General features: G+C 33.4%; 1 protein-coding gene across 1 annotated transcript in view; it reads left to right on the top strand.

The window, feature by feature from the left end:
- The window catches only part of Nipbl (NIPBL, cohesin loading factor), a 161,413-nt gene that overhangs the window by 60,498 nt on the left and 87,013 nt on the right, over nt 1–13,902 (top strand). The window contains exons 2-6 of the mRNA XM_005356741.3: nt 2,509–2,651; nt 3,745–3,910; nt 6,559–6,686; nt 10,775–10,871; nt 11,516–11,667. Coding sequence (XP_005356798.1) covers nt 2,588–2,651; nt 3,745–3,910; nt 6,559–6,686; nt 10,775–10,871; nt 11,516–11,667 — 607 coding nt within the window. The 5' untranslated portion in view covers nt 2,509–2,587. The remainder of the gene's footprint in view (nt 1–2,508; nt 2,652–3,744; nt 3,911–6,558; nt 6,687–10,774; nt 10,872–11,515; nt 11,668–13,902) is intronic.

The following is a 13,902-nucleotide window of genomic DNA, read 5'->3' as shown; positions in this document are numbered from 1 at the left end:
TTCGCCTCGGGCTAATGTTTGCCTATAAATTTGGCAAGCATGCTCCCAGCCACTGCTTCTGCTTTCCTGGTCTCCGCGGGAACGGTGGTTCTGTAAGTCTATTTCTCCATTAAAGCTATATATATATTTTTACAATCTGTCTGCATTCGTTTATGCCGTTACAGAGATCAGACTTTGTGTGATGTGGGGTTGGTGAAGATCTTTTCGAATTCAGTAGGCTGCCTCTTTTTTCTTTTTTTTTTTTGTCTTATTGACTGTGTCCTTTGCTTTACAGAAGCTTCTCAGTTTCAGGAGGTCCCATTTATTTATTGTTGCTCTTATTGTCTGTGCTACAAGGGTTATATTTAGGAAGTTGTCTCCTCTGTCCATGCATTGAAGGCTACTTCTCACTTTCTCTTCTGTCAGGTTCAGTGTGGTCAGATTGATATTGAGGTCATTAATCCATTTGGACTTGAGTTTTGTGATGGCAATAGATATGGATCTATTTTCATTCTTCTACAGGTTGACATCCAGTTATGCCAGCACCATTTGTTGAAGATGCTTTCTTTTTTCCATTGTATAATTTTAGCTTCTTTGTCAAAAATCAGGTGTTCATAGATGTGTGGATTACTATCTGGGTCTTCCATTCGATTCTATTGGTCAACATCTCTGTTTTTATGCCAATACCAAGCTGTCTCCATTACTGTAGCTCTGTAATAGAGCTTGATGTCAGGATGGTAATGCCTCCAGAAGATCCTTTATTGTATAGTATTGTTTTCATCATGATCAAGTAGTCTTCATCCTAGAGATGCAGGGCTGGTTCAACATACAAAAATCTATCAATGTAATCCATCATATAAATAAACTGAAAGAAAAAAAAAACATTATCATTTCATTAGATGCTGAAAAAGCATTTGACAAAATTCAACACCCCTTCATGATAAAGGTCTTGGAGAGATTAGGGATACAAGGATCATATCTAAATATAATAAAGGCAATATATATACAGCAAGCCGACAGCTAACATCAAATTAAATGGAGAGAAACTCAAAGCGATTCCACTAAAATCAGGAACAAAGACAGCAAGGCTGTCCACTCTTGCACATAGTTCTTTAAGTTTTAGCAGTAGCAATAAGACAACATAAGGAGATCAAGGGGATTAAAATTGGAAAGGAAGAAGTCAAACGTTTGTTATTTGCAGATGGTATGATAGTATACATAAGTGACCCAAAAAACTCTACCAGATCCTACAGTTGATAAATACCTTCAGTGATGTGGCAGGATACAAGATCAACTCAAAAAAATTAAGCGGAGAGGGAAATCAGAGAAACATCACCTTTCAGAATAGCCACAAATCAAAGAAAATATCTTGGGTAACACTAACCAAAGAAGTGAAAGACCTATTTGACAAGAACTTTAAGTCTTTGAAGAAAGAAACTGAAGAAGATACCAGAAAATGGAAAGATCTCCCATGCTCTTGGATAGGAAGGATCATCATAGTAAAAATGGCAATCTTACTGAAGACAATCTATAGATTCAATGCAATCCCCATTAAAATTCCAACACAATACTTCACAGTCCTTGAGAGCAATAATCAACTTCATATGGAAAAACAAAAAAACCCAGGCTAGCTAAGATGCTTTCTAAAAGTGAAATTCTTGAGGCAAGTTACATGTGCATTACAGTTTGCTGTAGATACAAAGTCTTCCACAAAATCTGCCAGCAGATATATTATTGCAGACCCATACCAATTGAATATTATTATAATTTTTGCCACTTGTTTTATTTGCATTTATTTTCCTTGCATGAAGGAATCATAACATTTGAAGGGAAATTAATGATTTTTTTAAAAAAGGAGTCCCCCCCCAAAAAAAATCCTTGGCAAGTACTTACAGGTTCTTCAGACTCATTATAGTAAACTAAATTGAAGTAGTATCTTATAATTAAGCAATCTCTCATTACACCACAAGCCATTCTTAAGATCTTTATTACTTAGTATAATTTGTTGATTTATTTATTAGTATCATAATGGATATTTTGCTTTTGTATTAACATTATTTATTTCTGTTGTCATATAAATAATTTTTGTTAGAAAGTGACAAGTCTATGAAAAAATAACATTCCTAGGTAAGAGCACTGGCTGCTCTTTCTAGTAGAAAGTAGTATTTCTACAGATTACTCTTAATAAGTATAGAAATTTCTAAGTATTTCTACCAATTTATACTCTTCATACTCTTAGATTCCTGTAAAATTAATATAGTTGAGTGATGCAGGGTTTTTTTGTTTGTTTGTTTTTTTCAACACAGGGTTTCTATGTGTAACAGTCCTAGCTGTCCTGGAACTAGCTTTGTAGACCAGGCTGGTGACATATTCTTTGATTGTGGTATATAGAGATGACTTGTTAAATAGATTGAACAAATAGAAGCTGAGATTTTTAGTTTTTAAATGATTAAGCATCCTTATACTAGTCATATATTTGACATAGTTCCACAAATAATATGTGGTTTTTCTTTTGTGTGTGTGTTGCAGAGTTTGGGAAATGGAAAGTAATGACAGCTGGCACCTGAACTAAGTACTTTCCTAGGCAACACCATTCCAGAACTTCAGGATGAATGGGGATATGCCCCATGTCCCCATAACTACTCTTGCGGGGATCGCTAGTCTCACAGACCGTAAGTTTGGATAATTTATCTAATTTAAGTTTTGTTGCTTGCGAACATTCAATTTTAGAGACACTTGAAATTATCTTTAATGTTGTGAAGAACGGAAAAACAATATATTTGGTTGTTGTACCTGTGGGAGTAGCAAAATTAATATTGCTATCTAATACATAAATTAATTTCTGTTTCCTAAAGACTTTTAAAACATGACACAAAACTTTAAGAAATGCCAAAACTAAAGAAATGTGTTGACAAATAAGAATAAGGACTTTTTTAGAATGCTTTTATAAAAACAGCACCTGAAATTGCTCTCCAGCAGTGAGAACTTGAGAGCTCATCTTACCTAAATTCTAGTGGTGCTGGGTTTTGATAGCATGTTGCCTATTGGTGAGAGCAGTGTGATACTTACACTATGGAGTTGGTTTGAAATTACCCCAAAAGCATGATACCTGATATTTTAGTTGGAATTTTTTAACCTTTAGACAAATTAACAAATCCTCATTAAATGTGCTAACATTAAATAGTATAATTTAAGCTGCAAAATATTTATTTTTGTTTGTTTGCTGTTTAGAGTAGAGTGGAAAAAAGAACTGTTTAGGAATTTATGGCAGGAATTTTTATTGATCTTTAGGAATATTGTACTCTGAATATTCTACTGTGAGCTATTTGTTTTTGTCTATTCTTAAGCTTTTAAAACTATATTGCATATCATTGTACTATAGAGTCAGGTAGTGTTCTTGGTTTATTTGTCTTGAGAGTGCTACTAATCTGATCCATCTTGTAGATAAGTTACCTTCCAACATTATGTCTCAAAGTTGTGTTTTATTTAGTTCATTCAAGTTTCTAAATGAAAATTAAGCATGACTACAAAGAAGCTAAGTAATTTCTAGTACTGTGGTTTGCAGTGGCCTGTGATGTTTTGAGAGGGCTGATTTCTTGGGTTAATTGAGATTTTTTTCAGAGTGAAGAGTAATGTTTTTCAGTCATTTGTCACGTTGATACTTATAACTTATTTTTAGTCCTAAAATTTATATAAGCACACATATGTATAGAAAGACTTCTTATAGTCAGTCAATTTCTAATAATCTGCTTTTCCCTTGAATAGTCCTGAACCAGCTGCCTCTTCCATCTCCTTTACCTGCAACAACTACAAAGAGCCTCCTCTTTAACTCACGAATAGCAGAAGAGGTGAACTGCCTTTTGGCCTGTAGGGATGACAGTTTGGTTTCACAGCTTGTCCATAGTCTCAACCAGGTATCAACAGATCACATGTAAGTACAATCAATTTTATATCTAAAAGTAAAACATGTTTGTCTTACTAAGAAAAATCAGCATTCCTTTTTAAGTAATTTCCCAAGCATTCAGATTCATATTGGGGCAGGGAGGTTATTGTTTGTGGTGGGTCTCGTGTATCCCAGGCTGGCCTTGAATTTGCCGTGCAGCTGATGTTCTGCTATCTTTTCTTGAGTATTTCATGTGCCACCATGCTCGGTTTATGTGGTGTTGGGACTCAGTTCCGGGGTCTCATATATGATAGGTATGCACTGATAGTAAAGTTATATCCACAACCTACCTTTGGTTTTTGAGACAGCTTCACCTTAAAACCCAGTCTGACCTTGGACCAACTGTCCTTTTCTTGCCAACCTTGCAAGGACTAGAATATGTCTTGAGTTATCACGCAAGTTCATACATTGTTTTTAATGTCAGTACCCGACCAGGAGTGGTGGTTTATGCCGTTAATCCCAGCATCCAGAGACAGAGGCAGGCAGATCTCTTTGAGTCTTAGGCCAGACTGGTCTGCATAACAAATTCCAGGCCAGTCAGGACTACCTAGTGAAACCCTCTCTCTAAAAAGGAAGAAAAGAAAATGTCAGTAGCCAAGTGAGATTATAGCCAATTTTGAAGAGACATTAAAGAGATTTAGGTAGGCCATAGTCGAATAATTTTGACACATACCCATTGGTGCAGATCTTTTCAACTTACGGAAATGATACTGATAACATCTACATAAAGATTTAAATGTGCTCATAAAACTTACCTTCTTTTTTCTCATAGTATTGGAGTAATCTAGTAAATTTCTAGACACTGGAATACAATTCTGAGTATAATTAACTCCTTGGGAAGTAAAATGTTTCTTTTTCTTAGAACCGACTATAGCATTTCAACATAAGTGTGTGTTTTCATGTAGTAGACTTTTAAAAATAGAATTGAGCTAAACAATGAGGGTGTACTTAATATGTTTTTCAATCCAAAAGTAATGCATACTTTACAAGCTAAACAGCACAGAATGTATTTAACAGTAACATCTGGGTGCAGAGAGAGGACTCAGTGACTAAAGTAAATGTCACTCAAACCTGATAGGACCTAAGTTCCGTCCCCAGACTAGACATGAAGGTAAAAGTAGAGATCTACCAGCCCTGTATGTGTGTCATGACATGCACATACCTGTACATGCACACATATAATAACAAGCTTTTCTCAAGTAAGACCTGCTATTAAATAGTATTCATATAAACTTCCATTCATAATTAATTTTTCAAGTTTAAAGATTTAGGGAAAAGATAAAGCATATTAGATGCAGTACATATTTGAGGGACAATTTCCAAGTTGACTAGTTGAACTTATTAAATGTGACTTTTCTGGTGAAGAAACTAAGAAATGGCTGCTTAAAACCAGAAGGAACTATAATGTTCATGTTTTAATTACTCTAGAAATTCCATTGTCTAGATATTACACAGTTGCTTATGTCTATATATTCTCTGCAGTGGTTTCTGAATATTTAAAGGGGTAAGGGAAAGGCATGTAAAAAAATTAGGATTTATTATATAGGAAGTTTCTTTAAGATTATTCCCAGGAATTTATTGAGTCTCTGTTGGGTGCCATATTTTAGGTCATTATTGTTGGATCCAATGAGTTTCTGTGTTTGCCCATGTATGTGCCAGGGTGTGTGAGTTTGTGGAGGTCAAAGGACAACTTTCAGAGATCAGTTCTCTACTTCTACCAAGTTGAAGCAGGGTATAGAGCAGTGGTAATACAGTAAACAAAATAGAGTCCATTGCCATTCCTTCATGAACACACTCAATGCCCACTGAGCTCAGAAACTAAGCAGGGTTAGGCTTAGTATTTGAATGGAAAAAAAAAAATTGAAGACACTGTTTCCAAACAGTCCCTGTCTAATTTGCCAATTACTGAGATGTTTTCTGAGAATTGCTACTGTGTTTATTTTTATCACTTGTTTGGTTCTGCCTCCTACTATGACTTTATTTGAAAAACCAGTGTAAGATAGAAAAATCACATAACCTGTATGTTAACCTTCTCTTAATCAATATTGTAACATTGGTTATTTTATTGAGAGAACAGTTCCAAGAAAGTCGCATTCTTTTCATGTTCAGACATAAGGGAGAGTCAAAATATTCCAACTCCAGCCAGGCGATGGTGGCGCACGCCTTTAATCCCAGTGCTTGGGAGGCAGAGACAGGCGGATCTCTGTGAGTTCGAGACCAGCCTGGTCTACAATAGCGAGTTCAGGACAGCCAGGACTGTTACATAGAAAAAGCCTGTCTCAAAAACCAAACCAAACAAAACAAATATTCCAAGTTCAAATAGTAGTTTCTTAACATTATCAACACTTCTGTATCTGTTAATTATTAATATGTAATAGATCCTGCTTTTCTTTCTTAAAATTGACATGAAAATTCAAATAATCGTGTTGTTTTGTAAAATTATGGTTTCAGTTTCCCTTTCCCATGCCCTAGAGAAATGAAGTGGGGTTGTTGTCTATAGTCACTCCTCTCTGTTGTTTTTGATAATTTCCTTTCTTCTGGGAAAATCTATGCCTTGGGCCTACTGAAGTATATGATTTTATTCTATAAGTCTTCTTAAGAAATTAATCATGCTTATAATTTTTTTTCAATGCCAGAGAACTGAAAGATAACCTTGGGAGCGATGATCCAGAAGGTGATATACCAGTCTTGTTGCAGGCCGTCCTGGCAAGGAGTCCAAATGTCTTCAGGGAGAAAAGCATGCAGAACAGATATGTACAAAGTGGTGAGGTTCTTTTTTTATAGTGCGTGTTTGTGGATACTATATCAGAACTTGTTTTACACATGATTAAATTCAAGTGTCTTTAACTAGCTGGCTTTTCACCTACAAATGTCTGTTTATATTTTACATCAAGACAAGAGCGAGAAGGAAACTTAGTAATTAGTCCTGTGGTTTAATATGTAATTAAATTCCTTGGAAATGAAAATTTTGAGTTTTTTTTTTAAGGTATCTTGAAATGTATTTATTAAGTGAACTTTAGAAATTTTGCTTTTAGAAAATTAGAAAGTTTGGAAGAAATCATTCAGTAATGAAAATATATGAAAACATTTGAGCATATGTTTTATAGATATGTTATTTTTAGTAACAGTGTTCATGGTTATCTATGAATTGACATAATACTCATTTTGCCTTACCAGTAAAACTCAGTTAATATTGTTAGTAACAAAGCTTTTATTTATTCTAAGTATTATAAGGCAGGTTAAATTTTAATATCTATCACAGATATCATTGTTATGTATTTAACTGTACCTAAAAGCTAAAGAAACCTTCTATAATTTAGCTGTGTTTAGCAAATCCAAGTTTATCCTCGACTCTCAAGGTTAAACTAGGAATAGTTTAGGCAATTCTGAAAAGTCCAAGTTAGAGCTAATTGGTTCACTTTTTAAAAAATATCATCAGATTCATTCTAGCTTTCTGTTCAGCAATGTCTCCATGCAGCTTTCTATTATATTTCCTAGTTCTTTTTTGTATATGAATATTTTTAAATAATACTGTTTTATTTTGTTTATATTTTTCTATGTGAATTGAATTTTTTGTTTTATTTTGTTTGTTTTGTTAAAGCAATTAACATATTTCCTACCTATTCCTCACAACTCAGTTATGCTCCTCTTACCTCTCAGTTGAAAACAGATATACAGAGCATGGCTGTGGATTAACCAGATCCATTCATTAAACAGTGATGAAAGGAATAAAGCTATGCATTCTGAAAGTGCTGGGGCTAAAGGAGAATATAAAGTTAGTGTTACTTTAAAAAAAAAATAGAAAACTGTAGCATGATGACTAAAATCTCAGAAACAGATATTGGGGTTTATCCTGAAGGTGAAAAAGGCAAGGCCACTGGCTCTTCCTCTACCTCAGTGTGGCAGTCCTGCTTCCAAGAAACTCGAGACTGTGTGAGCTGTCTCCTCCTGTTTATGTTCCTCTCCAGGGCTATGATTAAAGGTGTGTGTCACCACTTCCTGGTCTGTAAGGCTGACAGTTTGGGCTGTTTTACTCTCTGATCTTCAGGCAAGCTTTATTTATTAAAATACAAATGAAATATCACTACAGGAAACTGAAGAAATGGCCCAGATGTTAATTAAAAGCATACTATTCTTTGTTTCTGCTTTGGGCTTTTGTAACTCCATTTTCAAGGGATCTAATACCTTCTTTTGACTTTTGCAGACAGCTACATTCAAATGTAGACACAAAAACACATGCATAAACTATTTCTTAAATAATGAGAATAGAGCTTTAAAAGAGGGCCAAGTACAATTAATAAGGTTAAGAGAATGTAAATATAATTTTTGATAAATAAAATGATTTAAGGATACTAGTGCTACATTTTTTGTAATCTATATTTTTAAGTATAAATTTGGATATTAAATCACTATAATAAAAGGTTTTACAACATTCACCTTATTTAAGTTATACATTTTGTTTGATTCTGTATACATTTTTAGTTAAAATGTATAATTATTGTATATTGCTATATATCCTATTTTGTGAAAAGGAAAAGTAGAATTTTTAAAAACAATTTGTTAATACTGTTGTCATTTTTAAAAACAAAGGATAATTTATGTGGATATTTATTATGTTGTGGGTTTATGCATATGTGCTTGTATGTGTGTGTGTACATGTCACAACAATCACTTTGCATCTTTCATATTTTGAGACAGAATCTCTAACTGAATCTGAAGCTTATCTTCTAGCATAAGCTAGCTGGCTACTGAATTTCAGGGACTCACCTGTCTTCACTCTTACAACCCACCTCAGCGCTAGAGTTAGAAGTGTGTGGCCACAACAAGCTCTTTATTTTGGTACCAGAGTGTAGTGATAAGGCGAGCAGGCCTGCTTTTTGTCCCGCCCGGCTCCCGCATGGTTAGCTTTACACCCAAAATAACAACACACAAATTGTATTCTTTTAAACACTGCCTGGCCTGTTAGTTCTATCCTCTTATTGACTAATTCTCACATCTTGATTAACCCATTTCTTATAATCTGTGTAGCACCACGAGTTGGTGTTTTACTGGGAAAGATTCAGCATGTCTGACCTGGCAGCTGGCTCCATGGCGTCTGCCTCACTGCCTTCTTCCTCCCAGCATTCTGTTCTGTCTTCCCCACCTACCTATGTTCTGACCTATCAGGCCAAGCAGTTTTCTTTATTAATTAGCCAATGAAAGCAACAGATAGCAACTCTCCTACATCACCAGAGTTCTAAAAACTCAAGCCCCTCATATTTATTTTTTAACAGAACAAGTACTTTATCAAGTGAGCCATATCCCATCCTTAGAAAGATAACTTTTTGTTGTTAAATGCAAATGTGATTCATACACAACAATTTTACTATACGCACGTCACTGTAATCATAGTCTTTGGAACCTTGGGGTAATCAGAAAGAGCTGTTCTGATTTTATTTGCCTCTTTTTTTACATGGTCGTTACTTTCAAACTGGTCATCTTAGCTTTACCCAAGTGATGACTGTTAATTGAGAGGAAGAAATTTTTTAATTTCTGTCTTATGACATTGCTTTCCCCATTCATCCACAAAAAAGGACAACCAGGAACAGTATTTATAGTCATTAAATTATTAAGTTGTGGAATAAAACTGCTTCGTACTGATGTTCATATTTTAGTAGTCATTTGAGGTGGTCTTGAGCCTTCACATCATTCTGCTGATTGTTGAGCTATCGTCCCTTCTGCAGTGCTACTGGCAAATAAACATATAAACCTTTTGTGTTTCATGTCAACAGCAAGAAATAAAGTTTAAATATTAATTTGATCGCAGTTCCCAAAAGCCATATGAGAAAGTCAGGGTTAGTTACAGAATTTTATCTCTGATTTAACTGAATTTTTCTGCTGTTTTTTTTAAATAACAAAATGCCATTTGTGCATGAATCAAGAAGCAATGTCCTGCTTGAAAAGAAATAGAAGAATCTAAAAGCTAGATCTGGAGAGATGGCCCAGTTGGTAATAGCACTTGCTGCTGCTCTTGTAGAGGATCTGAGCACCCACAGGGTTGCTGACATCTAATTCCTATCCCAGGAAATCCTGTGTCCTCTTCTGACCTCCAAGGGGACCTAGCACACATATGTACATGTGGGCAGACACTCATACACATAAAAATAAACTGTAAAAAAAAAAAAGAAAATGAAGATGTCCTCGTGTTTTCATTTACTAATGAAATATTCTTTTAATCCTTACTGAGTAACAAAAGGTTATTTTAGAAGACATATGAATATCATGCTTTGTTAATAGAGTTTTGGATGGAAATTGCATGAACTCAAATGTTTGGTCCATAGATAAATTAATAATAAAACCTAGGTGTGAAACAATTAACTTGGTGAAATTAAGTACCTAAGCACAGGAGAGGTACATGCTAAAAAAAAAAAAAAAAAACATTTCTATATAATAACAATAAACTAGTTAGAGGCCTATATTAAAAGAACTATATAGAATTTTGACAAAAGCTAGATGAAATGACTTAAAAATTCTTCTTAATCCTAAGGCTAAAAGCGAACAGGATGTGTATAAGGTTGGGGGTGTAGTTCAGTTTTAACACCGGCCTACAGTGTATGATGTCCTGTGTCAATTCCTAGCTCTCTAAAAATTGTGAGCAACATCTCTATGTTCAGTACTAGACTAGTTATATTAAAATTATGTTTTAATAAAATTGATGGTTCTTGAAATTTAGTTTGCCTAGTAGCTGTATATTGCTTCCCCAAAACAAAATTATTTCTGGATGGAAGAAAGGAACTTTTAAATGCTTTTAAAAGAATGAGTTAACTCTTTATTGTAAGAAGAAAATAATAGTGTTTTTTATCTATTGCACAGGAATGATGATGTCTCAGTATAAACTTTCTCAGAATTCCATGCACAGTCCTGCATCTTCCAATTACCAACAAACCACTATCTCACATAGCCCCTCCAGGTAAGTAAATAGTTATGTATATGTTATATATTAAATATTGAATTCTGTGGTGAATGAATATGCTATTGAATATCAAGTATATACATTTAAATAATCATGAATTATATATAAATAGTTCCATGCTTAGCTGCACTCATGAACATTTACCCAAAAATGTTGAGTGTAGAATTACTGTAATATAATATATCAACTAAAGAAACTACCGTATTATTAATTGAATTTCGCATAGAAAAATATTTGATAAATGATGTTTGGGTTGGTAATGTAGCTCACTAGTAGAGTGTTTACCTAAAATTTACAAAACCCTTGGTTCAGTGGCAGCATTACCACCTAAAACAGAGAAAAGTAATGTTTGATGTAGGTTTTCATTTATAAATAACAAAATTTGGAAAACAGACCTTAAGAGCCATAGATTGTTTTTTCTAAATAGAATGCTGAGTTTTACGTAGTTAAAGAAGTGAATTTTTAGTTATTTGATGTGACTCATGATCAGTGTGAATAATTTATGTATTATTCTGCTATTTTCTGTTTGTGTAGATTTTATACATAAATTGAAGTCCAAAGAACTTAGTCACAGTTAAATTTCAAGGAATAGCCTTTTGATTTCTTTTCCTGATATACTTCATTTGGGTTTTGGGTTTTAGCCGGTTTGTGCCACCACAGACAAGCTCTGGGAACAGATTTATGCCACAACAAAATAGCCCAGTGCCTAGTCCATATGCCCCACAGAGCCCTGCAGGATACATGCCATATTCCCATCCTTCAAGTTACACAACACATCAACAGATGCAGCAAGGTAAGAAAGTTGTTTGTTACCTAAATAATTACATTAAATATTGGATATACCTAAATAACCTTAATTCCAGACAAGCTCATTTTAAAAATAATTTTTAAGCATAAACAAAATGATGTTCACTTTGTCAAATTTTAACTGTGGCTTAAATCATTTTAAACATTAAATTATTTTTTGGTGATTTATCTTTGGAGTAAATGAGGCATTGTCATTGAGTCTTTGATTAGGTTACTATGTAGTTATATTTTGTTATGAAATTTAGAACTCTTGTAGTTGTTTCTTCTTACAGTATCATTTTATTTCATATTTATAACTAAAGAAAATTAGATGTTTTAATACAGAATTTTCTGAGTTGATTTACTATTCTCAGTTTATTGTCAAATTAAGGTTTTAATGTAGAATTTTCTGAATTGAATTACTATTCTCAGTTTATTGTCAAAACGTTTGTTTATACCTATTATCTTTTAAAGAATATACTGTCTCACAACTACTAAGTAATTTATTAGCAGTACAGATTCTTATACTCTTTAAATAAATATTTAAAAAACAAATTTTCAAGAACAATAATTACAGTCTTTTCTTGTTATTTTGAGGCAGAATTTAAGCTACCCAAACTGGCAGTAAACTTGCTCTGATTACCTTGAACTTTCCTTCCTCCTGAGTAGCTGGACGACAGGTCTATCGACTAGTCTTGGCTCTGAATTGTGTGTAGTGGGGATTTAGCAGTCTTTATGTCATATTCCAGACGTTACTGTTTTCTCATAATATGACTTTGTTTGTTCTCATATTTTCTTTCAGATAAAAACATGTTTTAAGGGATTTATGTGTTATATGAGTTTTGCAAGGATATTCTATAAGTGATGTATACTTTGTCATGTATTACATTTGGAAGTCTACAGGACTGGTAGTACCATCTGATGTGTTCACTGATCTAAATACAGCATGTATTTTTTTTTTTACTTTGTAATTACTAGATAATCTGGGTTAATACTAAAAATATCCTATTTTCTAGTAATCTTATGGAGAGATCATCAAGCAGTGATTCTGTTTTTAAGATTTCTTTATACTTGTTCTTGGAATGTTGTAATAGTTTTAATTTTCATTCAAAAGATGACTCCTTGAAATCAGTATCTAAGAATGATAAATAATCTATACAATAAAATTACAAAATTTTAGTAGCGAATGAGAAAAACCTGTGTCTGAGCAGACTGAATACCTAGATTTGAGAAAAGAGAAAGAGATTATCCAAAATTTCTTCATGAGAACATAAATATGTTACTACATAAGTATATATTATATACAATTATTGTTTATATACCAAGGTATATAAAATTATTAATATGTTGTATATATGTGCATATTCTATATATAGTATCAAGAACAAGACAAAAATTACCTTAAGAACTAAAAATAAACAATTTATTTATTAAACAGCCAACAAATACAGAAAAGTTTAACTCGTATTTAAAATAATTATTAACTTAAAGTAACAAGTAAACCGATATATTATAAATTGAAATAAAATTATATCGAATCGGTTTTACTTTTTTTTGTTTTGCTTTTCGAGATTGGGTTTCTCTGTATAGCATTGGTGCCTGTCCTGGAACTAGTTCTCGTAGACCAGACTGGTCTGTAACTCCCAGAGTTCTGCCTGCCTCTAACTCCCAAGTGCTGGGAGAAGGCATGCGCACCTCCGTCAGGCAATGTTTACATTCTTAATAAGGAAAAACGTTTATACAAATTTTCTGGAAAGCAGTTTGCATAGTTTATAAATTATTTACCTCACTCAGTAAGTTAAAACTTCTTTCAAAAGGCTAAGGGATAAAACACCTTTTTAAATCAGGTTTCCAGAGCATTTAATGATGAGTTGCTCAAATCCTTAACTATTTTGTCAAAAAAAGAAACACATCAGCACTTTCCCAACTTATTTTATAAAATTAAATAATAACTGAATTCTAAAATTAGGTAAGGTGAAGAATATGAGGAGGAGAGTATGATCCTGTTATTCATGTTCATGGAAACAAAATTCTAAAACTTAGGTGTTCAATGTTACCAGCCTTTATGACAAAATTGGATATATGTTAGGAATTTGTGGAATACTTAAAGTATATAATTATTACTTCAGATTGATAGGAACAAGAGGATCTTGTAAACTCCTTCATAGGAGCCAAAAGAACATTCAAAGCAATTTAATTCATTATTTCAAAAATATTACCGAATGATAATAAATTGGTACAG

This window comes from Microtus ochrogaster, chromosome 19, assembly GCF_000317375.1.
Source record: "Microtus ochrogaster isolate Prairie Vole_2 chromosome 19, MicOch1.0, whole genome shotgun sequence".
NCBI classification, from domain to species: Eukaryota; Metazoa; Chordata; class Mammalia; order Rodentia; family Cricetidae; genus Microtus; species Microtus ochrogaster.
This window is presented reverse-complemented; position numbering and strand designations above follow the sequence as displayed.